General features: G+C 41.6%; 1 protein-coding gene across 4 annotated transcripts in view; it reads right to left on the bottom strand.

Annotated features, from left to right (window-relative positions):
• PEAK1 (pseudopodium enriched atypical kinase 1) overlaps window positions 1–27,875 on the bottom strand; it is a 124,234-nt gene that overhangs the window by 21,701 nt on the left and 74,658 nt on the right. Inside the window, exons 2-4 of one of the 4 annotated variants that reach the window (XM_073619054.1) lie at window positions 27,388–27,477; window positions 19,730–19,784; window positions 749–3,350 (exon numbers count right to left, since the gene is read on the bottom strand). In XM_073619054.1, coding sequence (XP_073475155.1) covers window positions 749–3,246 — 2,498 coding nt within the window. In that variant the 5' untranslated portion in view covers window positions 3,247–3,350; window positions 19,730–19,784; window positions 27,388–27,477. Of the gene's footprint in view, window positions 1–748; window positions 3,351–6,000; window positions 6,414–19,729; window positions 19,785–27,387; window positions 27,478–27,875 lie in introns of those variants that run through there. The other 3 variants (XM_073619055.1, XM_073619053.1, XM_073619052.1) reach the window with 3 other exon arrangements.

The following is a 27,875-nucleotide window of genomic DNA, read 5'->3' as shown; positions in this document are numbered from 1 at the left end:
AGTGTGGAACAGGAGATTAGATAGTTTTATATACGTGGATCGCCAAAATCTATAAAGCAAAAAAAAAAAAATTTGTTTCTACACTTATAGCTTTAGTGACCTAACTTGCCTGTAATGACGGATGTCTCATGCTTTGCAGGCAATTGGATCCTGTAGATATCTTCTGTGCAAGGATACCCCATACTCTTCCTGCTGCTGACTTTCTGGTGCAGAGGGAGGTAATAGCTCTGAGCCTTCTGTGAAGCTACAGTGAACAAGCCCCCTCCATCTTCATTGAGCAAAGCCTATGCATTTATTACCCTGCATGCAACATGTCCTGTTAACCGGAGGGAGTTTGATGGATCACAGGAGAAAGTGGGGGGGACCCCATCAGGGATCTTCACTGCAGCTTTACAGACTGTGAGCCATTAGCCACAGCAGTGCCATAAGTTCAGCAACAGGAAGAGGACAGTACACTCTGCACAGAAGATCCGGATCCAGATGCCTACACAATGTGGGTCATTCTTCATTACAGGTAAGTTATGTCGCTAAAGCTTTAGAGAACATTATTTTTGGGCTAAATGTCATTCCTTAAATGCTGTGAGACCCACAGAAATGATTGGTCACACAATGACCTATATTCCAGGCAAGCTGTGCAAGATTGAGGACATTACTTTTTTAAAAGGTACCTTTCTCATAAAGCAGTTTGACAAAAATTTCACACTTGAAAATGTATGCAACATATGACCTACCAGTGGAAGTATTTTACCTGCTAGACTTTGCCTCAGCATCCATGTTTTCCTGTGGGCTGGTAATTGTTTTTTCATCTTCTGACCGATACACGAACACAATAGATGGCTTTTCTCCCTCCTCTCCTCGGCTTTCACTGAACCAATGGTGTCTTTGAACTGGTGGTGGAGGAAGCATGTGGATAACTGTACCATCTAGCCCCACCAGTTTACCCTCATCTCTGTCTTCACAGCCTCCTTGACCACTTCCCTCTTTCTTCCTCCTGAAAAAACTTTTGAAGGATATCCAACGGCGTGGTTTGCCATCTGCTGGCCGGCGTGGCTGTGTTGAAGTGTCAGTTGGTGATGGGCGATTTGTGCCCACTGGTTTCCCTCGAGTTGCAAAATGTTTGTGAAGCATGCTAGCATGGTAGGGTGAAGAAGTAGAACGTGGAGGTGGGAAAGGTGGTAGAGGCTCGGTTGTAGAAGACACAGTTGGGCTGTCATCGCTGGATAGCGCGAGAGATGTTTTGTTTAAACTAACATTCCCCAAAGTTTCTCTCTGTGAGCAAAATAATGTTTTTGGCCTTCCCAAGGAACCTGGAGGGACTTCTGGGTCTGACTGGGTTTCTGTCGGCCGATGTTCATCACTGCTGTGAGACTCGGGAGTAAGAGCCTCCGGTGGGGAGCGAGGTGGCTGGATGGATGCCACAATCTGAGACAAAACACGGTTGGCACTCTCCCTAGGACAGCCACCTGTCTCATGAAGAGCCACATCGGCAGATTCTTCTTTTCTTTTTGTTCTTGCGGGAGTTTCTATTTCCTCATATGTATGACTTCCTGTCTGTCGTTTTTCTTTGTCTGGGGGTGGTGGAAAGACTCCACCAGCACCCACAAAACTTCTGTAAATAGCTAAGTTATCATAAGCACTAGGGTTAATAAGGATGGGCACTTTGTCAGCGCTTTTGCAGCTATGGGCATACTCTGGTTCATCATGAATTATAATAGGAAAAGGTGGCATTCCTGCATTGTTGTAGCTATTGAATTTAATTTCTGACAAATTTGGAGAACGAACAGGTACAGTATGGGCACTCAATCCAGCAGTAGGAGAGGTTGGGGCTGACTTATAGCAGCTTCGATTAGGTTCCTCTGCTGTCTCAGTCTTTGCAAGTTTTTGTCGAGGGCTAGTGCTTGATGTCCAGACTTCCTGGTAACGGGTTGAGCTTGACTTCTTAACTTTTGTGTTTACACGGGTAGCACTCTCTCCAGCCATTGCAGCAGAAACATCAACTACTGTATATGGCTTACAGACAGGTTGCTCCAAGCTCACCACACGATAAGGCTTTGCCTGAGCCATACCAGCATCTTGAACAACATCTTGCATTATACCATCTGGCCCAAGATCCACTGCTTTCTCTGTCCCTATACTTCCATTGCAAAACAGTCCCCCTGAGGAGGAGGACGAGGAGGAAGAAGATGAGGATGAGGATGAGGGAGGACAAGATAAAGAATCCACCATTGAGGGATCAGGAGAAGGAGAGATGGTATTTATTTCATGAACTTCTCCTATGACCTCACAGCCATTTAGAATTTCATCATAGCTATCATCATAGTCCACAGCACAAACTCTCTGCAGTGATTTTTGTCTTAATGGCACAGTGTTCCATTTCGCTCTTCTCCCCAGTCTTCCTGGCACTGGAGATAAACTGCCACTTTGTAAATTGGCAAAACGTGGTTGTCCCCTCATACGGATCTCCATGGCCAATAGTTCTTCATCACTCTCTTCCCAACTTTCCCGCTCCCCCCTGCCTCCTTCATCTTCCTCATCCCAGCTTTCATCTCCACTGGAAAATTCTGGGTAGCAGAAGCGTCCACCATCCATTCCGATGATTGCACTTTCTTCTCCACTTACTGCTACTCTTCGAACACTTTTCTTTGACTCACCTCCATCATAATGACTGCCAGATAAACAACTGACAGATGGCTTTCTCTCTAGAGATCGTCTATAACACTGGTTGATACGACACAGAAAATTTTCTCGAGCAGTTCCTTCTGGTTGAAGCACAGGTTCAGATGGGTTACTTAATCCAGCTATCTCCTTCAAAACTTCTGTAAGTCCACTGCTACCCACATGATTGTTATTAGAGACTGTCTGCTCTACCCCTGTATTGTTATTTGTGCGGTCATCATTACAAACCGAAGGTGCTTGGGTTCTGGTGTTTGAAACAGGCAGGGGTGATCTGGCCTGACCTTGTAAAGGATGGCTGCCAGCTCCATCAACTGCTATCATAGTGGGTTTGACAGCAATTGTGGGTTTCTTGGCCACAGGAGGCCTGAATCCAGTGGTGGTACGTGGTCGCTGGCTTTGGTTGACTTTGGCATGTTGTGCTCGGTAGGGAGGAGGTGGTGGAGGAGGAGGAGGTGGTTGTCCAGCACCTCTGCCAAGAGCTGATAACTGGTGGTGGCCTTTGGGCTGAAAGCAGTTCTTGCATTCTCCTGGCTTCCAGACATGCTCTGTAAATGAGCCACAAGCTGACATTATGGCAGGTATTGCAGAGCATGGCACCAGGCCACAAAACTGAGTGCTACTCAGAAGTTCATAGATCACAAACCAATGTCAGGTGGAATAAATATGTCATACATCTGTTAAGAGAAAAAGGAAATAAAACAATTAGTATAGAAATAAAAAAGAAAAGCCACTACTTTCTAAATACACAATGGGGTTGATTTATTAGTGCCTAGTACACACAGGCCGAATGTCTGGAGACATTGGCCGGTTTAATAAAAACCGGCCAACATTCAGCTCATGTGGTCCCACAGATTGTCGGATGAGATTTCAGTCCCCTCCAAAAGCCTCTGTCCCGGATGAGTCTGTTACAAGCATGCTGGAAAACCAGCAGCCGACCGACTCCCGATCAGCGCTCTCAAACGTCCGATCGTTAGTACAACGACTCTGACCGAAACTGTCAGGTTTTTTTCCATTCAACCTGCTGGGTTTAATGCAAAAAAAACTATTAGTGTGTGCCAGGCTTAAAACTGGAGAGTGCAAAATCTGGTGCAGCTGTGCATGACAACCAATCAGCTTCTAACATCAGCTTGTTAAATTAAGCTTTAACAAAAAAAAAAACTGGAAGCTGATTGGTTTCTATGCACAGCTGCACCAGATTTTGCACTCTACAGTTTTGGTAAATCAACCCCAATATAGAGAATATAAAAGACAAGAACTAACATAATACATGGGAGCAGGAAGTGGCAGGTGCAACCTTGGTAATGGCACAGGATATAACAGTGAATCATTTCTGTATAGTAATGCCTTATTTCATTTTTAAACAATGACATTATGCATTTTTTGTATTCTGTCATTTCCACTCAGTATCAATTGAAAGGCACAGAATAAACATTATGAATTGATAGATCTCATTGTTTTGATCATTTTCACATTCAGCACAAGTGCCCTGGAGTCAGTTATTTAATCAGCAGTGCAAAAAGGAAACAATATGGCCAGATTCCAGCTTTTCATTAGTTTGGGGCAGTCAGAACAAAGAAAAATAATGGCTCATTGGTTGTTATGGGATACTGCAATGTGTTCAATCGTCTCTCTAACATGATGTAAGATGTAAATTGCCTGTGCCAAACTTCCTCTCTGACTATGCTTTGCCAACCTGCTGCACGGAAAATTATATATAGAAAAACTGCGGTGCCATACTCCCCCTCAATAGTTGTCGCGTAAACTGAGAACAAGTATGTGAAATCAAAGTGCCAGTCCATGTCTATATAAACAGCTGCCTTCACCTCTTAATTTACTTCGCCAGTCATCCTGTCTTTTTTCCTAAACACCCTTACATGCATTATTTCCAGACCTGGAAATTCCTCTTGCTTTATTTCTATGAGCATGATAAATGGACTATGAATATTTGCCAGTCTGGCTGCCAACATTCTTCTAGTGGTTTACCGATGCATTATAGTGATATTTTTTTTTAGCCTACGCAAAAATGCGTAACCTTTTGTGGAGTATCAATTTACCAATTTAGGCATAACTATTTCCACTATTTATGTCGTGACCTCACAGCCACCTCTTACTATTCCCAACTTAACATTCCACTTCCAGTACATCCCCAGAATCCTTCTCCCAGGACATTCTATTTATGACTTCATTCATGCAGAAGCATCTAGCAACCCACAGGCCTTTCAGCCTCATCTGGATTTCCAGTATTGCAGTATCAGCGGTTCTCTACTACTTATTTCCGTTCTGTAGGAAAGGAAGACATTAAAAGTCTGGACATTGGCAATGACCACCCACCACCCACCCAACCCAACACTAGTTCAACGTCCTGTCTCTGAATCACATATGGGTGTGAGAGAAGCCCTCCCCTATCAGAGTTCTGCAAACCATCCCTCTATTAACTCTTTATCGGAGATATTTCAGTAAAAATGCTTATGTTTACGGTAAAGATTATAGACATAATTGCCGGATTAACATCACACTCATCAGTAATTGATTTCTTTTGGTTCTCAGGGATATACCTTGTACCTGGTGCACAGGTGGAACGTTTTGTAATACACATAGGTGCCAACAAGTTGTATTATAGGAGTGTGTGTTTCGGCTTGTCTGTGCAGTAATTTGACAGATCACGGCATGTGCCTGTCATATTAGCTAGTCTTGAAGTCTGTATAGCAATGTGACAGCACTGGGTATGTGTATATACATACATAGATGAGTATAGGTCCAGCTTCCCTGCCTCTTGGGCCTGGGAAGAGTTACTGGAATGCTCGGTATGTCTAGGGGGGGGTCAGTCTGGGAGCAGGGAAAGTATGTGCTATTTACAGGACAATATGGGAGGAGGAGGCTCACCACCCCTCAAAAGACTCAAAGAACATCCACTGTAAAATCCTACCCAGTCCTGACTTGGAGAGCGTCTCTCCTTTAACCCCATGATCCCCCAATCCAGATCCTAAATACACATTCATGCCAGCTCACTGCAGAATATCTTCATTAACCTTGCTAGTAATCCAAGGCATGTCTCCATTACCTCCAATACGGATGAACATGGACTGCCTTTACATCCAGATGCTGTCAGAACATCAGATTATCATTCCAGTAAAAATGCGAACATGCAGTTTATCATACAAAGCCTCCCATGCAACAACAACAAAATAATGTACAATGTGATCGATCCACGCAGGACAGGCAATCCACCCCTTCCGCTGCCAGTGTTCCTCAAGTGTAACACATTGTGTTCTGGCATGTCAATCCCACAAATCCATATCAAGCTACGACAATTCCAGCACTCACCAGAACAAGCGTTTGGCTGATCTGTCCCTGCTGAGCGAAGATGGTCACACTACGCTGATCAGATGAATAAGGATGTGACAGACTGGGGGTGGGGGGAGATGTAGGAGACACAACTCTCTATGTGTATATGTCACAGCTGCATTTGGCTGAAGGCAACAGAGCTTCATCTGGAGGAACTGTCAGTGTGTGACATCTCCACAAATCAGCCTGACAGTGCTGTGTGTCACCAGCTCATGTGCATGTTTATTACAGATCGCTACCAGTGTGCTGTGTGCTGCAAGCTACCATATGTGTGTCTGAGCTGATCTGGTGTGTATAGTGTGTGAGCTGTGTATGTGTGCTGGCCTGTGTGTGTGTGTGTGTGTGTGTGTGTGTGTGTGTCTCACTGCCAGTGAGTCTGACTCCCCTATGTCTATCTCGTTCTCCCCCTGCAGGGAATGTTAAGAGCAGCAAGCAAATCATTTCCTGAAGGAGGAAGGCATACATCTCTTTTTTCACTCTCACACACATAAAACATGCATCCCCCACACACACGCACCACACAAAGGATGCTCACATACATATTGTGCTGATACAAAAGAAACAGCTAAAGACTAACTATTCTTCCATTGTAATGAGATGGGACGCACACGGGAAGGAAATCTGTGTTTACCACAAAGAATAACAAAAGCAAATGAGGCTAATTTAGGGCAATGGAAAGAATAATGTATTGAAGTAACCCATAGCAACCACATTTCCCCTGCTGGAAGCAGAGAGAATAATAAAAGAGGATGCTGATTGGGTGATTTCATTTAGGCATGATCACTTGTGTTGTTACACAAAAAATCTCGGTATTTGTAATTTTAGTTCATTAGCAGAAGTCTTTTCAATTGTAGGTTAAAAATGGAACAAGTATATTACTGCACATGCAAGAACTTCACAGCAAATCCCGATGCTGTGTGTAAGCATTTGAGGACAAACAGCTGTTTAGGGACTTCTTCAGTTTTGGAGAGACAACTGTCTGTCTCTGTCCAATCATAAAACTATAATAAACCCAAAACCAAAAATATAATATATTGCATCTTACCAATCATTAGATGCGTGGCTGCATTTGTTTTCTTTTGTTAGACCCTTTTTCCAGGGTGGATTTGATTTAAATCAAGTCGATATAAATCACAATTTGAATCATGATTTAAATCACTAGTAAAAAGGCTTGATTTAAATCATAATTTTTAAAGAGCAACTGTCATCTCTGTCCCGCAGCGGCTCCTCCTCTGACCCGCTGCTGACTCACCGACAGTCCCATTCACTTTAATGGGATGGCTGGTGATGTAGAAGTGACACAACATGGTGAGGGACGTGGTGACAGCAGATGAGTGGGTGCCCGCTAACAGGCACTGCCAGGATGGATCTGAAATGATAGGTGCTCTTTAAATGTAAGGACTTATTCTTACTGGTAGTTAGAATCTTTAAATATTTGCAAACAAAATGAAGGTTTCCTACTTAGAATAATAAGCTGTCAGGTTAGTAAAACATCGATATCAGAACCGGTTCAATCATACAGTTTGTAGTGTAGATAGATAAAGGAATATTCCTGAACTTTGTTTTATCCCACGGTTACTGTGAAATTGTGTGAATGCACAAAATAAGTTTGATAAAAATCAAAAAAATCCAATGTAAATAAAAAAAAAAAAAAAAAATCAGATTTTTTTTTTTTTAAACCCATTGATTTTTATTCATCCTGCTTTTTTCACCTGGTTTCACCTCTGCCAATAACAAATCTCCTATATTAACCACTTCAGCCCTGGTAGGTTTTACCCCCTTCATGACCAGGCCATTTTTTTGCAAAATGGCACCGCCTTACTTTTTTATATTCAATGTCTGACTTGACATGTATTCCATTTATTAATTCTTTTCTTTTTTTATATTATAGTTATAAAATGATAATCGCTCTATATATAACTTCATGTATATGTGCAATAAAGCTCCCGAAGAAGCGGTAAAACTATATCTGCGAAACATGTAGAGCAATCAATACACAGATGGTATTATTGTCATAAATGTCACACTCTTGTGACTATAGAGCCATGCTGTTTGACTTTGATGTTTTTAACATATTTTGTATTTTATTAAATATATTTTTTGTAAAAAATATATTCATTTTACTCACAGACTGTTATTTTCAGTTTTCATACGTTACCATTAAAGTCCTTTCCAGCCTCCTCCCTATACATTTCTTCTTCACAATGTCTGGGCCAAAGGTACCATTATGTAACATTTAATTACAGCATGGCACTCTTGTAATCTACTGCCTTACTTTATCTGACAATTGTGCAGTTGTGCGACGTTGTACCCAAATAAAAACAATGTTCTTTTTTTCCCACAAATAGAGCTTTCTTTTGGTGGTATTTGATCACCTCTGCGGTTTTTCTTATTCGCTCTATAAACAAAAAAAGATTGAAAATTAAAAAAAAAAAACCCAATATTTTTTACTTTATGCTATAAAACATATCCAATAAAAAACATGTAAAAAAATCTAATTTATTCATCAATTTAGGCCAATATGTATTTTGCTGCATATTTTTGGTAAAAAAAAAATCCCAATAAGCATAAATTGTCTGGTTTGCGCAAAAGTTTTAGCATCCAAAAACTATGGGGTATATTTATTGAACATTTTTAAAATTTTTTTTTACTAGTAATGGCGGTGATCAGCGATTTTTAGCAGGAGTACATGACATTGAGGCGGACAAATCTGACACTAAATGACACTTTTTGGGTTCCAGTGACACCAATACAATCAGTGCACTGTCACTGTACTAATGACAAGGTTAAATGTGCTCCTAGGGAGTGCTTTCTAACTGTGTGGGGGTGCTTTGACTGGGGGAAGACAGAGATCCGTGTTCCTGCTTAGTAGGAACACAAAATCTACATCTTCCCCTCTCACAGAACGGTGGTCTGCCTTGTTTACATAGACAGACTGACAATCTGTCTCTCCTGAGAACAATCATGAGGTGCCGGCGAACATCGGGTCCACTGGACCCGCTGATTGGCTCCCGCTGTGTCCAAACACAGCGGGAGCGGGTTAGTTGCCAGTGGCTGGCACCCCAGACCCAGTGCACAAAATCACATACAGGTACGTGATTTCGCACAGGAGGGCCACCCTGCCGCAGTAGATCTGCTTTGGGCAGTCCAGAAGGGGTCAAAGTGGTTGTAAATGCTCCTTTTTTAAAAACATAAAAATAACAAACATGTCTATACCTACCTGCTCTGTGCAATCATTTTGCACAGAGTAGCCCCTATCCTCTTCCTCTGGGGTGCCCCGCCAGCGCTCCTGGCTCCTCCACTTCATCGGGTGCCCACCAGGGAAGGGACACCCATGCGTGCTCGCTCCCGAGTCCCGCTGCTGCACCCAAAGACACAGACAGCAGGACTCAGACCCGCCCCCCCACTTCCGTGTCTCTGGATTTAATTGACAGCAGTGAGAGCCAATGGCTCCTGCTGCTATCAGTCTGTCTAATAAAGAAGAGCAATAGCGGGTGGAGCCGCTGAGTTCGTGCACATCGCTGGATCGGATCGGGCCTAGGTAAGAAAAAGGGTCTGGGGGGAGCTACAGCACAGAAGGTGAAAAACCTTAACCGGTTCAATACAGGGCATTTTCACCCCCTTCCTTCCCTGGCCAATTTTTAGTTTTCAGCGCTGTCGCATTTTAAACAACAATTGCGTGCAACATTGTACCCCAAAAAAATTGACGTCCTTTTTTCCCCACAAATAGAGCTTTCTTTTGGTGGTATTTGATCGCCTCTGCGGTTTTTATTTTTTGCGCTATAAACAAAAGAAGAGCGACAATTTTGAAAAAAACACAATATTTTTTACTTTTGCTATAATAAATATCCCAATTTTTTTTTTAAAAAACACATTTTTTCCTCAGTTTCGGCCGATACGTATTCTTCTACATATTTTTGGTAAAAAAAAAATCGCAATAAGCGTATACTGATTGGTTTGCGCAAAAGTTATAGCGTCTACAAAATACGGGATAGATTTATGGCATTTAAAAAAAATAAATATTTATTTATTTTTTTAGCGGCGATCGCGATTTTTTTCGTGACTGCGACATTATGGTGGACACATCGGACACTTTTGACACATTTTTGGGACCATTCACATTTATACAGCAAAATTGCATTGATTACTGTGTAAATGTGACAGGCAGTGAAGGGGTTAACCACTAGGGGGTGGGGAGGGGTTAATATGTTTCCTAGGGAATGCTTCTAACTGTAGGGGGAGGGGACGTACAAGGGGAGGAGACCGATCAGTGTTCCTCCGTTCTGGGAACACAGATCGGTCTCCTCTCACCTGACAGGCTGTGGATCTGTGTGTTTACACACACAGATCCACGGGCAGGCCCGGTTAACGGGCAATCGCGTGTGCCCGGCGGACATCGCGGCCGCCGGGCACACGCACCAGGTCCCAAGCAACGCGGCGCGCGTGCGCACGCGCCCCCTAGATGGCCGGGAATCCCAGGACGTCATATGACGTCCACCCAGGATGGGAGATCCCATCCCAGGACGTCATATGACTATATGTGGGTAGGGAAGTGGTTAAGGGTTTACAACCACTTTAACTACTTCAATACAAGGCACTTTCATCCCATTCCTGCCCAGACCAATTTTCAGCTTTCAGCCCTGTTGCACTTTGAATGACAATTGCGCGGTCATGCAACACTGTGCCCATATAGTAGAGCTGCGCAATTAATCGTCAAGAATCATTATCGCGATCTTGACTAAAGTGTTCCACAATTCTTTCTATGCAAAGAATTCTCTCTGCTCTTCTGAAGCCACAGCCCTCAAAAGAAAGGAAGAGAAAAACCGGGCAGTCTGCCAAGAAACAAAACATTCTTTATCAGTTGAACTTAAGTATAAACATTGTAACAATTTGTCAATGGAATAGACTTCCTGTGTAAGTGAAAAAAGTTTAACCACTTAAACTCTAAACCTTTTTCTGACATTTGTTGGTTTCAAGTTAAAATCTTTTTTTTTTGCTAGAAAATTACTTAGAACCCCCAAACATAAATATTTTTTTTGTAGAGACAATAGAGAATACAATGGTGGTTGTTGCAATATTTTATGTCACAGCGGTCTTTCAAATGCAATTTTTTTGGAAAAAATTACTTTAATGAATTAAAAAAAAATCTAACCAGTAAAGTTAGGCCTTTTTTTTTTTTGTATAATGTGAAAGATTTTACGTTGCGAGAATCATGATCTTTTTATTCTAAGCAAAAAAATTGTGATTCTCATTTTGGCCAGAATCGTGCAGCTCTACCATATAGTAGGGTATAGTATATGAAATTTTTATGATTTTTCTCACACAAATAGAGCTTTCTTTCAGTGGTAGTCATATTTTGCTAAACAAGCAAAGAAGACTGAAAATTTTGAAAAAATGTTTTTTCTTATTTTCTGTTATAACATTTTGCAATTAAGTAATTTTTCTTCTTTACTGATATGCACTGATGAGGCTGCACTGATGAGACTGCACTGATGAACACCGCTAGCAGTAACCATTGTATTCTTCCAGCTGGGAATGCTCCCTGCGCCCCTCGCTGGCAGTATACAATAGCACAGAGGGAGGTATTCCCCCCATCAACACTGACTGTGTTGATGGGGGGAATCAAGCAATTTATTTTCTTCCACCAGTGGTGGAAAGAGGGAAAATCATATCATCTAAGGCAAAACTTAAGATAAGAAAATCAGAAGTAAAATTTTGTCCGCCAAACGTTCGGCTGATTATCTGATCGTTAGTATGGTGCTTTCAACTGCCGATTCCGACTTTTCGGACAAAACCTGAAGGTGCATGTTATCAAATTTTTATTGTACATGAATACAACGTCTGATTTTTCATTTAATTAGTACAGTTTTCGAACAAAAAAGATCCTAAGAGCAAGACTACGCTTGGAAATGAAAAAATACATTACAAAACAATTCAACACATTAAATCACCAAAGTTGTATTCTGTCGTACGAGAATTTTCGTAAGTCGAGTAACCTCTTCACTTTCGATATGAGACTAGAATGCAACAAAAAACTGACAATTATTCATCTGATAATCTGATCGTGTGTACCACGTTTTAGGGTGCTCCACACCCCTAGCAACAAAGACACCTTTAGACAGCAGCATTGTCAGTCTAGGGGTAGGGAGTGTTGTACTAGAAGATTTGGATACACTAACAAACTGAAGCCAAACTCCAGCTCACAATTTATAAGTTACAGCAAACTGTTTTTCTTCCTTTTAGGATAAAGGTTTTACATACATTAATAAAAGCTGATCATTGTAAGCACCCGTCAGTGGTAAATGGTTTGTTTCATCTATGTAACTGATACATTTCCTGAAGGGCTTGTTCTGTTAAAAAAAAAAATTACAGACTTACTGGCTGGATCACCGGGTAAAAATAAAGGAAAGAAAGCTAAAACCAATGCAGCCATCACATGTAAGAATCGGTAATCTGTAATATATTAAATGTTTCCTTTCGGGTTTAACACCACTTTAAGCTGGCCATAGGTGGACCCAAATTCCGCCAGTTCAGCAAGGACCGGCTTAATTTTGATTCCATCCATCAATATATAACACATAAATCATTCAGAAAGTAGTGTAAGACCCCCTTCACAATCATTAGGGCAGGGCAGTAGCCATGGGAATTCATATTCAGAAATTTCATCCTGGGTTTCAGAAATGAAAGGCAGACAATTCAGACGGTGGTTTTTCTTTTCCGTTTACATTTTTTGTTTTTTTGGTCATTAGATAAAATCGGGGCAGATGTTGGCTTTATACATATGTACACATTACCAAGCTGATTGTCTTGATCTCACATATCTTAGTTTGGAATTGCAAACACTATTAACCAGAATACGAGAGAGAAAACTGCGTTACAAAGATGCCATCGTGTCACTGACAGCAATTTCAGTTTTATAAATGGTATTGGTGTAAGGTTCTCACTGCTGGTTGGTTTGATGACTGTATTATTTGTCCTATCTGTTATTCTGTAAATAAAGATTATATTTTTAAAAATCAGATTTTTTTTGTTTAAATTATTTATTTTTTTAATTATATTCCCAAAAAGTAAGAAAATACAAAACAGAGCCTCCAGGCATTCCCCGGCTCGCCAAATACCTTTAATATACACTCACCAGCCACTTTATTAGGTACACCTGTTCAATTGCTTGGTAACACAAATTGCTAATGAGCCAATTACATGGCAACTCAATGCATTTAGGCATCTAGAAGTGGTGAAGACAACTTGCTGAAGTTCAAACCAAGTATCAGAATGGGGAAGAAAGGGGATTTAAGTTACTCTGAACGTGGCATGGTTGTTGGTGCCAGACAAAACTGCTGATCTACTGGGATTTTCAAGCACAACCATCTCTAGGGTTTACAGAGAATGGTCTAAAAAATATCCAGTGAGCGGCAGTTTTGTGGAGGAAAATGCCTTGTTGATGTCAGAGGTCAGAGCAGAATGGTCAGACTGATTTGAGATGATAGAAAGGCAACAGTAATTCAAATAACTACTCTTTACAACCAATGTATGCAGAATACCATCTCTGAAGGCACAACACATTGAACTTTGAAGCTACAGCAGCAGAAAACCACATTGGGTGCCACTCCTGTCAGCAAAGAACAGGAAACTGAGGCTACAATTCGCACAGACTCACCAAAATTGGACAATAGAAGATTGGAAAAACGTTGCCTGGTCTGGTGAGTCTTGATTTCAGCTGCAACATTCAGATGGAAGGGTCAGAATTTGGCGTAAACAACATGAAAGTATGGATCCATCCCACCTTATATCAATGGTTCAGGCTGGTGGTGTAATGGTGTGGGGAATATTTTCTTGGCACATTTTGGGCCCCTTAGTACCAATTGAGCATCGTTTTAACCACCGCAGCCTACCTGAGTATTGTTGCTGACCATGTCCATCCCTTTATGACTACAGTGTACCCATCTTCTGATTACTACTTCCAGCAAGATAATGCACCATGTCACAAAGCACAAATCATCTCACCACCGGTTTCTTGAACATGACAATGAGGTCACTGTACTCCATCGGCCTCCATAGTCACCAGATCTTAATCCAATAGAGCACCTTTGGAATGTGGTGGAATAGGAGATTTGCATCATGGATGTGCAGCGGACAAATCTGCAACAACTGCGTGATGCTCTCATGTAAGTATGGACCAAAATCCCTGAGGAATGTTTCCAACACCTTGTTGCCACGAAGAATGAAGACAGTTCTGAAAGCAAAAGGGCCTCCAGCCCGGTACTAGCAAGGTCTACCTTATAAAGTGGCTGGTGAGTGTAGGTCATAGGTTACATAAGGTAGAACTACCCACCAACTGTCAAAACAAAGCCCGCTGCTCAGTTCCACTAAAAACATGGAGATTAACATATCATGACAGTCCTGTTTTCCTTACTTCACCCATGTATAGGAGAAAGAAAGAGACTGAGAAACGACTCATAGCCACATGAAACAAAACAAAATAACACTAGACTTGAGACCATGGCTCATCAGGACCCAGAGCTACTTTATCAGAGATGTAAGCAAATATAGTAGAATTATTGGGATGTGTTAGTAGTGGGAGATTCTGTCCAGATACTCCACACCTTGTTAAATTTAGCAGGACAGCCACGTCTGTGAAATGTAGGTGGCTTTATATAAGTGAACAGAAGCATTCATTAAAGATTTCTAGAAGTCTAGAGAAGGTGCCTCAGGCAACTTTCATTTCAACACGATAGCCTTTCATGCATAAAACAGGAGCAACCCAAGGAGAGTTTTGCTCACTCTAAGAAAAGCTAGTTGACCCAACAGGCTGAGCAAGCAAACCTCCACAGTCGGCGGTATAGGTATAGTAGTCAAAGCCGAAAAAAAAAAAATAAATTTAATACAAAGCTAGTGTGTGATTCATTGAGCCAACTTCTTCTTTTAATGAAATGTTATCTAATTAACGTAATCACATAAAGAACACGGTAATGGATCATTAAGTATATCTGAATTTAAAAAAGTCTAGGCTCACCATTTTAATGTGTTACATGTTACACCCATATTTAGGGTCTAACATGTAGCATGTTCAGCAATAGGATGCATTAAGGTGAAAAAACACAAGGGTTTACAAATCCTTTAAAAACATGCTCACCCATCCAGCGCATCCAGCCCTGTCTGCTAAAATCCATCACTGCACCACACACTGGGTCCCGCACCATTTTACTTACTATGTCATCAGGGACCTGGCTGCCTTTTCTTGCAGGCCCCCGATGATGCAGCATGGTGCATGCGCAGTGTGATGGATAGAATTTTGCAGTGTAGGGTTTAGTGCTCGAAGTCTCCTGTGGTGCATGACATGGTTATGCCATGAAGCTGAAGCAATGTTACTCCCTGATGATGTAATTTATGACCAGTGTTCATTTTGGCAGCATATTTCGATTTAGTTTTAGTCTTAGGACTAAAATAGCATTTTATTTTTAGTCCCATTTTAGTCTTCTGCAATTAATTTAGTTTGTTTTAGTTTTAGTCGTATTTAGTCGACTAAATCTCCAGGACATTTTAGTCGACTGAAACTCATTTTAGTTATCTAAAATTTAATGGGTGTAGTTAAATTATAATGCATTATTTAAGCATTTCTCTACAATTTCCAAACTCATTATATACTGCTGGAGTGAAAAATCAAACATGTTATTTATGGTATTGAGGTATGAACATGTACTACAGACCGGTGTTAATTTTGACGTCAAATTTCAATTTAGTTTTAGTCTTAGTCCTTTGACTAAAATGGCATTTTAGTTTTAGTCCAATTTTAGTTGACTAAAATTATATTAATTTAGTCGACTAAAATGTTTTAGTTGGGTTTAGTCGACGAAACTAACACTGTTTATGACAAAATGTGTAGGGAAGAGCAGGAGAGCGTGATGCTAGTGCGCATCCCTGTTATTCCCTCCTAGGCAAGAAAGGCAGAAGCTTCAGCGGTTTTTGGCGAAAAAAAAGTTAAAAAAATAAATAAAGTAGTATAGGAGAGGGGAGGAGCAATATTACATTAAGGCCCCTTTCACACTTCTCTGGTGCCGTTTAGTGCAGAGTGGGTGCAGCGCAGTGTACCCGTGTTTTTATGCAAGTTACCTTCGCTTTACAATAGACTTGTGTGTATTTAGTGTGTTTTCAAAAATCCAGCATTCTGCCTCTTTGGTGTGCGTTCAAAGCCTGATCTAATAGAAGAAGTCTATGGCAGAGCGCAGGAAGACTGCATAAAAACCACAGATACACTGTGCTGCACCTGTGCAGCAGGGAAACTGCACCAGATCAGTGTAAAATGGGCCTAAGTTGTAAAGAAGAGTGAAAGGGGTTGTAAAAATATCTGATCTGTATGCTATATAGATCATGAATCTAACTGTTATATCTGCCAATTTTTTTAATTTACCTGTTAGATAAATAGGCTTTATCAGCACTTCCTTCTTTCCTCTCTGTATGTTCTCCTCAACTTCCAGGTTTTCGAGCATGCTCCCTGCAGCAACGTCACGGCCCTTGATGCTTAGCGGCATCGAGCATGCGCAGTGCTGCTTTTTCGCTGTGTGATGACGAAACCTGAGCCACACTTCAACTCCAGCAAAAAAAAAAGGGGCAGAGTAGGGCAGAGTAAAGGCGGGGCTGTGCTGAGATGGTCATTCAGATTACAATAGCAAGGCACAGGAGGCGGAGCTACAGCGTCTTAGGCACGCCCATGGCTCCCCTGCCTCCCGTGCCTGTGAATGCACACAGAGTCTCCCCGCAGGGATGTAGTCCCAAGGGAGGGGGGGGAGCACACTCACTAACCCCCAGCCACAACAGCTTGGAATGATGGGGGCAAGCTTCTAGAGGAGGCACAGGAAGTTGAAAATTCACTCACAGAAAAAAAAGCATTTACAAAGGAAAACGAAGGAAAAGGTAAGTGAACCAACAGTACACTACGTTAAAGGAACATATTTAGAAAATAAAAAAGGAACCTTTAGTATCACTTGAAGGTCCGCTTTAAGTAGGTGACACTAAACATTATCCTTGCAAGGGATCCTAACCATAGGGTGTCTTATTACCTAGATTTCCAAAAGCTACTAAACTCAAGCCTACAGTTTTAATCTTTACTAATTACTAGTCCAGATACTATGCAGCACACACAATTCCAGATCTGGCATGCATTTGTATCTATAACACGTCCTATTCCATATATCACCTCTCGGACACTGGAACATGTAACTTGTAAGTAAATATATTGAAAAAACTCTTCTGTTGCTTCTAATATTCCCTTAACAGTAAAAAAGCGGGGAGATCAAAGCAAAACATGCAGATTACGACATAACAGGGAAATTGAGCCAGGTAATGTAAGTGGCTAAATTCTAAGGCTTAAATGAATTCTAGTCTCTAATGGTGTGTTCTCCATAAAAAGAGGCTCCCGGGGGTAAGATATTATTTCAGGAGATCATGGGATCCCTAAGGGATCCCCCTTCCCATTACAGTCAGATCCTCTTCCTCTGTTAATGGATGGCTCATTCAAGGATACATTATACAATTACACTGTGTCACTCAGAGGAAGCAGAGGAACATGCATTTAATAAATTATAGCAAAGCTTTAATGCAAAAAGGGGACCCTTGATGTTTGTAACTGAGCTTCGCCCAGCAAATGATGAAACTAAGGAAACATACAGATTAGTGAGGAATCTGAACAAATGTTAGAACAGAACAGTTGGCTGCTCTTCCAAACATAAAACCACATGAAAACACAGATTTGTTTGCTGTACAGTGTACACAATGTCGCTATTGTGAATGTCTTCTATCTGCCAATACTGCAGCAATATAATGATGATATTTAAAGTGTATAGAAAATCCTAATAGGGAATGTCTTTTATTTGTTCTCTTCTGGTCTGTTTAATATATCAATGGAAGCATTTTTTTTTTCTGTTTAATAAGTTCAAAAAAACTTGTTAATATTGTGAAAAATTCAAAAATGTCAAGTGTCCTCTACATACTAGTGTTTTCTCAAAGAGCCCTCCTAGATCTCATCATGGACTACAGAATTGTAACCCATTTATGTTGTAGAGATCTGAGAGTGGGAGTGGTTGAGTATGCTAGCAAAAGACAATGGGCAGGGCTGATACCACTCAGTCCACAAAAATGCTCTGTGTTGTCAGCTCACAACAGGACTTGGGAGCCAAATGCATTTCTGGCAGAAAAACAGATGTTGTTCAGTACTTGCGGTGTCTTTAAAGAGATAGAATATGAGGAAATGTGCATGCATGGCAGAGATGTACTGCATATGTTTTTATTTTGCTTTGACACTTTAACACCAAATATAAATAACCAATTCAACGACTATGGGCCGGTTCCCACTGTTGCGATGTCAGACATTGCATGTGATTTGCACTGCACTGCTGTGCAAATCACATGCGATGTCTGTGCGATGCAAATTCAGCCATACAGATTGTATGGCTGAATTTGCATCGCATTCGGACCAAACTCGTGCAGGACCCTTTTTTTGGTCCGCACCAGAATCGGATCATAGGGGTGTTCACAAACCTGCGATCCGATTCCTGTCCAAATTGACAGTTCGCACTGCGATATGCAAACCAATTTGGGGATGTCATTAACCTTGTATTGACACTACCAGTGTTTTGCATAGGGCAGTGTGAACCGCCGGCGGGAGACATGCAATGCGGGAACCCATATTGGATTCGCAGGGTTCCCGCATCGCTGCAGTGTGAACCAAGCCTCATTTATGAGAATGACATATAAAAAGTCTTCTAGTCATAATACATACATAAATAATTTCCAAATATTCAAATTTTCATAAATGCTAATACAGAACACACAAAGGAAGTCTATTCCAGGCCAGGGACAACTTATCTAAATTTTTTAATAAACCATATTAACCACTTGACAGGTGACGTACCCGTGCGCAGCTGCAGACATCATTCCGGTACTGTTTTTTTCGAGTCGGCAGGTGGCTCTCTTGTAAAAGCAATCCTAGGGGCTAATTAGCTGCTGGATTGCTTTTACAAGCAACGGAATCTCCCGCAGCTAAACCGGCATCCCCCGCCCCACCGGGAGTCCCGTTCAAACAACCGTCCCTTCCGCCAGCTGATTGGAGAGCCGAACAAAGACAGGATCGGCTTTGTTCCGCTCTCAGCTATGGTATCCTGGAAGCAATGACCTGATAAATATATACGGGTGGCACAGTGGTGTAGTGGGTGGCACTCTTGCCTAGCAGTAAAAAGGGGTCGCAGGTTCAAATCCCAACCACAACACTACTTGCCTGGAGTTTGCATGTTCTCCCTGTGCCTGCGTGGGTTTCCTCCGGGTACTCTGGTTTCCTCCCACACTCCAAAGACATGCTGCTATCTTGATTGGCTTCTGTCAAAATTGGCCATAGTATATGAATGTGAGTTAGGGACCTTAGATTGTAAGCTCATTGAGGGTATGGACCGATTTGAATGTACAATGTATATGTAAAGCTCTGCGTAAATTTACTACACTATATAAGTACCTTAAATAATAATAATATCAATGGTGCCATCAAAATCAACAGCATTCGAACACATCGATCTTGGTTTGATCAAATGCTTTTAAAGGATTATAGGTTTATAGGATTATAGAATAAGTCCAGCCTAAAATTAAAATCGCTACATCTACAGACATCCACGATCTAACACTAACCTAGCTAGCCCTGTTAAAAAGAAATCAGCATACATACCTTTTTTGAAGCCGATCTGACCCGATCCCACACTGATCTGTCAGCTGCGGCTTCGCTAGAATTAGAATAAGAAAACAGGGATTCGTAGTGATGAGAGCACATGGGTGATTTTTTAGCAGATCAAGTATACTACTAAAATCACTAGCAATTATTTGCTACACAGATAGAATAAATGGTTCTATGATGTAAGCTATACATGCTCTATATAGGGGAAATTAGTAGCACATGAATGCATACTGCTCCAAAACTGTGGGATTATTCCAGTGGCAGCTGGTGCTCATTTTTTTGGGGGGGGGGGGGGGGGCAAACAAGCCTCCCAAAGTGGGGATAAAAACATCGGTGGAAGTAATAGTAACCCACAGTATTTGCGTCAGTGGCCCCAATCAAAACGCGTGGTGTCAGCAGATGTAATAAAAACCTCCAACACTGGTGTCCGTGGCTGCAATAATAATAACCAGCATTTGTGCCAGTGGCCCTAATATAAACTCCCAGCATTGGTATCAGTGGCCTGAATAATAACCTCTCAGCACTGATGTTGAAGACTGCATTAATAAACCTGCATGGGTGTCTGTGACCACAATAATAATAACCAGCATTGGTGTCAGTACTATTAAACCCTTCTTCCGACATTGGTGGCCAGTGTTACTGCTGTTAATGCTCTCTCCACCACACACACAATGGTGCTTAGGTGCAATCCTATTTAAACTGTCCTCCTCCGCAGGGTACAGTCTTTATTGAAGGGTCGGGTGCTGGAATGCACAGATCATCTCTTGCACCACCTACCTTTCTCAGAATCATTGTTTCCTGACTTTCGCGGACCCTCTGAATTGTAAATCAGCAAACCCAGAATCAGCATGTAGAAAGCTAGGTCACAGTGAAATTAGAAGTCCTGATCTGCATACCTATTCCAGGTGGTACTGAAAGTATTTGTCTTTAGACATGACAGCAAGGCATCTATTATTTTAGTAGAGGTCAGCAATGGCAACCTACCTATTCTCTATGTATAGGTATAGCACCCTTTCTACACCGCAAGAATTCTGCTCATTATGGTCAATAAGTCCCATAAGGCAGTGGTCATCAACCCTGTCCTCAGGGCCCACTAACAGGCCAGGTTTTATGTATTACCTTAGGGAGATGTAGACTAGAACACTGCAATCACTGAGCAGCAAATTATATCACCAGTGATGTATTTCAGTTATCTTACAAGCCTGTTAGTGGGCCCTGAGGACAGGGTTGATGACCACTGCCATAAGGAACATTAGGCTGACCACAGAGGGGCACATACAGTATCTCACAAAAGTGAGTACACCCCTCACATTTTTGTAAATATTTTATTATATCTTTTCATGTAACAACACTGAAGAAATGACACTTTGCTACAATGTAAAGTAGTGAGTGTACAGCTTGTATAACACTGTAAATTTGCTGTCCCCTTAAAATAACTCAACACACAGCCATTAATGTCTAAACCCGCTGGCAACAAAAGTGAGTACACCCCTAAGTGAAAATGTCCAAATTGGGCCCAATTAACCATTTTCCCTCCTCGGTGTTATGTGACTCGTTAGTGTTACAAGGTCTCAGTTGTGAATGGGAAGCAGGTGTGTTAAATTTGGTGTTATCGCTCTCAATCTCTCATACTGGTCACTGGAAGTTCAACATGGCACCTCGTGGCAAAGAACTCTCTGAGGATCTGAGAAAAAGAATTATTGCTCTACATAAAGATGGCCTAGGCTATAAGAAGATTGCCAAGACCCTGAAACTGAGGTGCAGCACGGTGGCCAAGACCATACAGCGGTTTAACAGGACAGGTTTCACTCAGAACAGGCCTCGCCATGGTCGACCAAAGAAGTTGAGTGCACATGCTCAGCATCATATCCATAGGTTGTCTTTGGAAAATAGAGGTATGAGTGCTGCCAGCATTGCTGCAGAGGTTGAAGGGTTGGGGGTCATCCTGTCAGTGCTCAGACCATACGCCGCACATTGCATCAAATTGGTCTGCATTGCTGTCGTCCCAGAAGGAAGCCTCTTCTAAAGATGATGCACAAGAAAGCCCGCAAACAGTTTGCTGTAGACAAGAAAACTAAGGACACGGATTACTGGAACCATGTCCTGTGGTCTGATGAGACCGAGATAAACTTAACTTATTTGGTTCAGATGGTGTCAAGCGTGTGTGAGGTGAAGAGTACAAAGACAAGTGTGTCTTGCCTACAGTCAAGCATGGTGGTGGGAGTGTCATGATCTGGGGCTGCATGAGTGCTGCCGGCACTGGGGAGCTACAGTTCATTGAGGGAACCATGAATGCCAATATGTACTGTGACATACTGAAGCAGAGCATGATCCACTAGCTTCGGAGACTGAGCCGCAGGGCAGTATTCCAACACGATAACGACCCCAAACACACCTGTAAGACAACCATTGCCTTGCTAAAGAAGCTGAGGGTAAAGGCGATGAACTGGCCAAGCATGTCTCCCGACCTAAACCCTATTAAGCATCTGTGGGGCATTCTCAAATGGAAGGTGGAGGAGCGCAAGGTCTCTAACATCCACCAGCTCTGTGTTGTCATCATGGAGGAGTGTAAGAGGACTCCAGTGGCAAACTGTGAAGCTCTGGTGAACTCCATGCCCAAGAGGGTTAAGGTAGTGCTGGAAAATAAATGGTGGCCACACAAAATATTGACACTTTGGGCCCAATTTGGACATTATCACTTAGGGGTGTACTCCCTTTTGTTGCCAGCGGTTTAGACATTAATGGCTGTGTGTTGAGTTATTTTGAGGGGACAGTCACTACTTTACATTGTAGCAAAATTAATTTCTTCAGTGTTGTCACATGAAAAGATATAATAAAATATTTATAAAAATGTGGGGGGTGTACTCACTTTTGTGAGATACTGTATCTCTTGGAGAATGACATCGGCAAATGTATATGATGCTGATACACAGCAAAAGGCTTCTAGGCACATTTTCCAACAGGTTCTAAAATCCTACTCTATACAGTATATGCATTATTTGTATTATAGTGTACAGTACTTAGCTTTTTGCCTTGAGATCGACTTTATCACTAAATAGCTAATGTATTAAAAGTTTTTGATTGCTATATACTGCCATTTATGCTTACACATGCTTGTTGGTGAAACATAATCTGTAGGAACAAGAAAACTGTTTGACAATGACTCCTTGTTGGGTTGCATGTGACCTCAGCATAACCTATTGTCCTTCACCTAAGCAAGTGTAGGTCTGATTGCTCTCTACTTGTATTTACATGTCTTTTCTTTCATGTGTTGCAAAAGAACTGAAAGGTTTCTGGAACTAAACAACAAGACTGGTACCTTTTTATGGTGACAAATAATAAAGTGATTCCGGTATCTGGAGAAAATAAAAGTGACACTAAACTTTGGTTTAAAAATTCTATCCAAATATATATTTCTACAGCGGAACTTCAGTTGATTCTGTTCAAATGCTGTAGCTGCCGACTTTCGAAAATCAGGTACTTACCAGTGTCTGGGGTCCAGTGCTGTCTTCCCACAGCTGGTTCTTCTTACTGCTGAGGGTCACTGGCGCTGCCATCTTGGATATGGGAGTCAGCTGTGGCTTCCCTAGGGTGCACATGCACCCACTGCACATGCATGAGCTCGTGTGGCACTTTGTGAATGGTCCTGCAGCTTCCTGGGACATTTGACATGTCCCAGGAGGCTGCAGGATGGGGAGGAGCAAAGGACATCATCTTCACTCAGGCAAGGAAGTGGGAGCAGGTACTAATAAAAATCGGTACTTGCTCCCCCAATAGAAAAAGTAACTCAGTTACAGGCTGGGAGGAGAGAGTCAACCAGCGGCACTTCACTTTTTTGAGTGAAGTTCTACTTTACCTATAAAAGTCCCATCTACTGCTTTCAGCCTCCTCCAAATTTCCAAATTCCTTTTTTTTTGCTGCTGTGATCCAACAACATTCCTTCTTTATGGCCCCACTGTAGGTAAGAATGTAGCCACCCTCTTGCTCACTCCCGAGATGGACTAGGGACAATGGAATTTGTAGTGTGTATACAGCAGTGCACATGACTACAACGATTGTATACTGCTCATTCAAAAAAATTGAAGTGAAGGGCAAAAATACAGGTTTGAGAGAACATTACTAGGAGACAGACAAAGGATTTCATGGACAAAATCAGATTCCAGGGCCAATAAGTAGTGGTTGTGTATGTTTGGAGAATAGAAAATACTGTTTAGTGTCACTTTAAAGTAGCAAATTACAGGCAAGTGCTCTGAGCACTGGAGCATACAATGTGTAGCTTCTGGAATAGTCAGACTTGTACTGCACAGTTCAAAGTTTACTCAACCGCTAAAGTGGAAGAAACTAAAACTGATCCCCCAACAGATACAGAGGCAGCAATAAAAAAACACATTTCCTAGTAGGGTAAGGAAGGTTTAGAAACTCTCAGGGGAATTCGATAAATCCCTGCCAACATTTTCCTGGTGCTATGGTTCTTTAAAACAGCCAGCGCCAGTTTTAAAAACCACTGCCTCGCATTTTGGTAACATGTGCGTCAGGTTCAAGCAGCTCTCAATAGTGCCAATTTAAAGAGGCTGTAAACCCGATTAAAAAAAAAAAAAAAACCTTGTAAGACAAAGGCAAAATGAGCTAGTATGCACCGCACAGTATTTGTAGCTGCTGACTTTAATTTTTTTTTTAATACAGGCTGGAACTCTCTTTAAGGACGCTGTCAGCTTCCTAGCCGACCAGTGATGATGCAGTGGGCAGAGCCTGATGGAGAAGCCAAGATTCTAGTTCCCTATCAGGTCCGCTTCCTTCTTGTAAGTGACAGCAGGCAGTGTGGGCAGATTCTATAAACAATAGTAGGCTGTCTGTTGAATAAGAATCTATCCATGGCCAGCTATCAATCACAAAGAAAGCAGACCTGATGGGGAACTAGTGTCTGTGAATCTCCATCACATTCTGCCCCCCAGAAACAAAACTCCCCACCTCTGCACTGTCTGTATGACAGCTGCAGCAGCATAAAGGCTCATGCACACAGGACGTTTTAAAAACGCCAGCGCTACAGCAGCGCTAAAAACTCCTGTTGTTTTCACGTTTAGCCGCATTTTTAAATTAGCGTTATTTCGCGTTTTCCCAGGTTTTTTCATTAGAAATACTCTTTATAATGTAAAAACGTCCGCAGGACCTAAGAGTGGGGGGTATCACACACAATCCGGTGGCTGCAACTACTGGGATTGGGTGTGAAACTGACAGAAAGACTGTCAAGAAGTATTGTTTTGACATGCGATCTGCATTGCAAAACATTCAACAGAGCCCAGAGGAGACATGCAGGGTCTGTTGGACCCTGCATGTCTCTTAAAGAGAACCTGTCACCTAAAAAACATTGCATAGGGGACTTTTTGCCCCTATGTGATTCAAAAAAAGTTAAAGTGATTGTAAAGTCTCATGTTTTTTTTTCTCTAAAAATAACAACATATATTATACTAGCCCTGTGCAGTGGTTTTGCACAAGACAGCCCAGATCCGCCTCCTTTTGGGTCCCTCTTTGGCTTTCCTGCCCCCCCCCCCCTGATTGGCTAACTGACTTTGATTGCCAACAGCGGGATCCACTGGGGCACAACCCCCCCCCCCACCTCAACATAAACATCATACAAACGTAAATGCATGCGTCGGGGGCACCTATCTGTAGAAAACGTCAATTGCAACACACGTGCTACATATCGGCGCCCACGCCGGAGTAAGAGCAATAATTCTAATGCAAGAACTCCTCCGTAACACTAAACTGATACCTATAGGGGGCTTTGGAAGTGTCACCTATGGAAAATATAGAGTACTGAAGATTGTCGCCATTTCACGGGCGCACACAAATTTAAGGTATGACATGTTGGTTATCTATTTACGCGGTTCAACCTCACCTTTAACATTTTACCAAAAATGTGGGTAGTTTATTATTTCCTAGACCTTTGCGTTAACGTTTGACATAAAAAATTGGAACTACCACTATTTCATTCTCTAGGGTGTCTGCTTTCAGAAAATAATCTTCAGGTCTGAAATGGTTTTCGAAAACGTGTGCAAAAAAAACAAAAATGGCTCTGGCAGCAAAGGGGTTAAACTTTGCAGCTGAGTGTGACCCACATCTACCAGTAAAGATAACTTACCAATACTTGTGACCAATACATAAAAAATGCAGCTTGCACTGTACTATTCTCTATTATATTATACTCTAATATTTCAGTAACATATGCACTTTGAGTAATATATGCATTTTCAAAGCACATAAATATGTAAAAAGTACTTTTCTTTTTCTAAATTTGTTTCTCTTTTTTTCCTGCAAATTTATTGAAGTATCTGTAAATCACATACAGTAAAAAACAAAACTGTGGGTCAAGGTATACAGATTCGTGGCTCCAAATGCTAACCTCACCATGATGCCTTAGGACCTATTTTTAGCTTAGATGGTGTTTAAAGTACCGTAATTGCATGTGGTTTGGGAGTTGCCTAAAGGTATACTATTATAATATATACTTGCGGTCACTGTGGGGCAAAGCACTGCCTGACGGTAGTAATATTCAAGCACCAGAGAGCACAGGCATACTTTATAACATCTTGACATGGTGGATTGTGACCTGTGTTGTCAGTGGTCTCTGGACAAGCTGTAACAACACGGTTTCATGCGGCACTTTTTCTGGTGTAATAAAGGTTTATTGTTTTTTTGGGGGGTTACAGAAAAATACAACATCATGTATCACATGCGCATGAAAGAGAACTCATGTAATAACAAAGGTTAGATGTTCAAAGAACAATTACCAGATACATGGTAGAGCACGCGAGCCCCATCTAACCGCCATTCCCACGTATAATCAGAAATAAGAAATGGGGCCCCGTGCTTGGAAGAGATCAGGGTCATTGTCGAATAGAAAAGAATCATATTTATAGGGCCCAAAGAGATTGTATTGGGATTTTCAGGAATATGTCTATCCTCTACCATAGCCGTCAATTTCTCAGTAACCGTTGTGCCGTTCAGGTGGGGCTTCAAAGTCCTGGAAATTTAATGATGATGGGGGAACCAAGCAAATTTCTTTGTGTATGGCTGGCCTAAGTTTCACCCGTTTATGGCGTACGACCTGAATGGGCTTGTTCAACAGGGCTTCAACCGGGTCATGCGGTACTTTTTCACCACATTGGAAAGCTAATTCACTTCACTAGAAAACATGCATTTTTAGTCTAATTAGGTTTCTGTATATTCGGAATGCACACACTGCTGCACTGGCATGGACAGAGACCTAAGTGTTAAAGGGATTTTCCATTTTCAGAAAAAAAGTAGAAAAGCCCTCAAACCAGAGGATGAAACCCAAGGCTGCTGTTCTACTTCCTTTGAACTCCTGATGGCTGGCTGGCTGTGCAAAGTGTATTCCAGGTCTGCTAAAGCACTCAACGCTGTTAGTTTTATTCAACAAATCAATGACATGTATCTCCTTTTTCTAAGCAGTAAAAAGCCAACCAGCTCCATCTGCCCTGGATCATGTTCCAAAGCTGATCGGTGGGGGTGTGATGTGGAGATAATGCTGCACACCACTACCTCCAATTTGAAACAATTTCATTTTATTTTTATTGCTGAACATCGAAAACCCCTTTAAGAAATATAAAAGCGATCGCATCATATAATTATACCTGCAATGGGTGTAAACAACACATCTTCTAAATGCCTTAAATGTCACTGATGCAGGTGTGAGTAGGTTCAAGCGTTCACTCAGACACCATCTAGACAAAACATAAAAAAAGAAGATTTCTAACCAGATTATACCTTTAAATTTGCAGTTTTATGAAGGATAACCTCAAATGTTCATTTCAATTAAAACATTTTTTACTCTGGCACCTCAAATATGTTTTATTTGATTTTACCACAATAGCAACACAATTCCTTTGCCATCACTGCAGATCAAGATTATAATATTTTAAGATAAAACAATTGTTCATCAACTTTTGTAAATGTAATCCTAAGAAACCCAAAGTAATAATATATGAACACTACTTGCAAACCTCCCAACATTTTGAGATGGGAGTGAGGGACACCTACTAGCAAATGTATGTAGGCATAGGACACGCCCTCCTGCCACACCCCCTTAAAGGAGAATTAACCAAAAAAAAAAAGGTTGATT

The sequence above is a fragment of the Aquarana catesbeiana genome, linkage group LG03 (genome assembly GCF_042186555.1).
Source record: "Aquarana catesbeiana isolate 2022-GZ linkage group LG03, ASM4218655v1, whole genome shotgun sequence".
Classification (NCBI taxonomy): Eukaryota; Metazoa; Chordata; class Amphibia; order Anura; family Ranidae; genus Aquarana; species Aquarana catesbeiana.
Note: the sequence above shows the minus strand (reverse complement) of the source record. Positions and strands in the feature narration are given on the sequence as shown.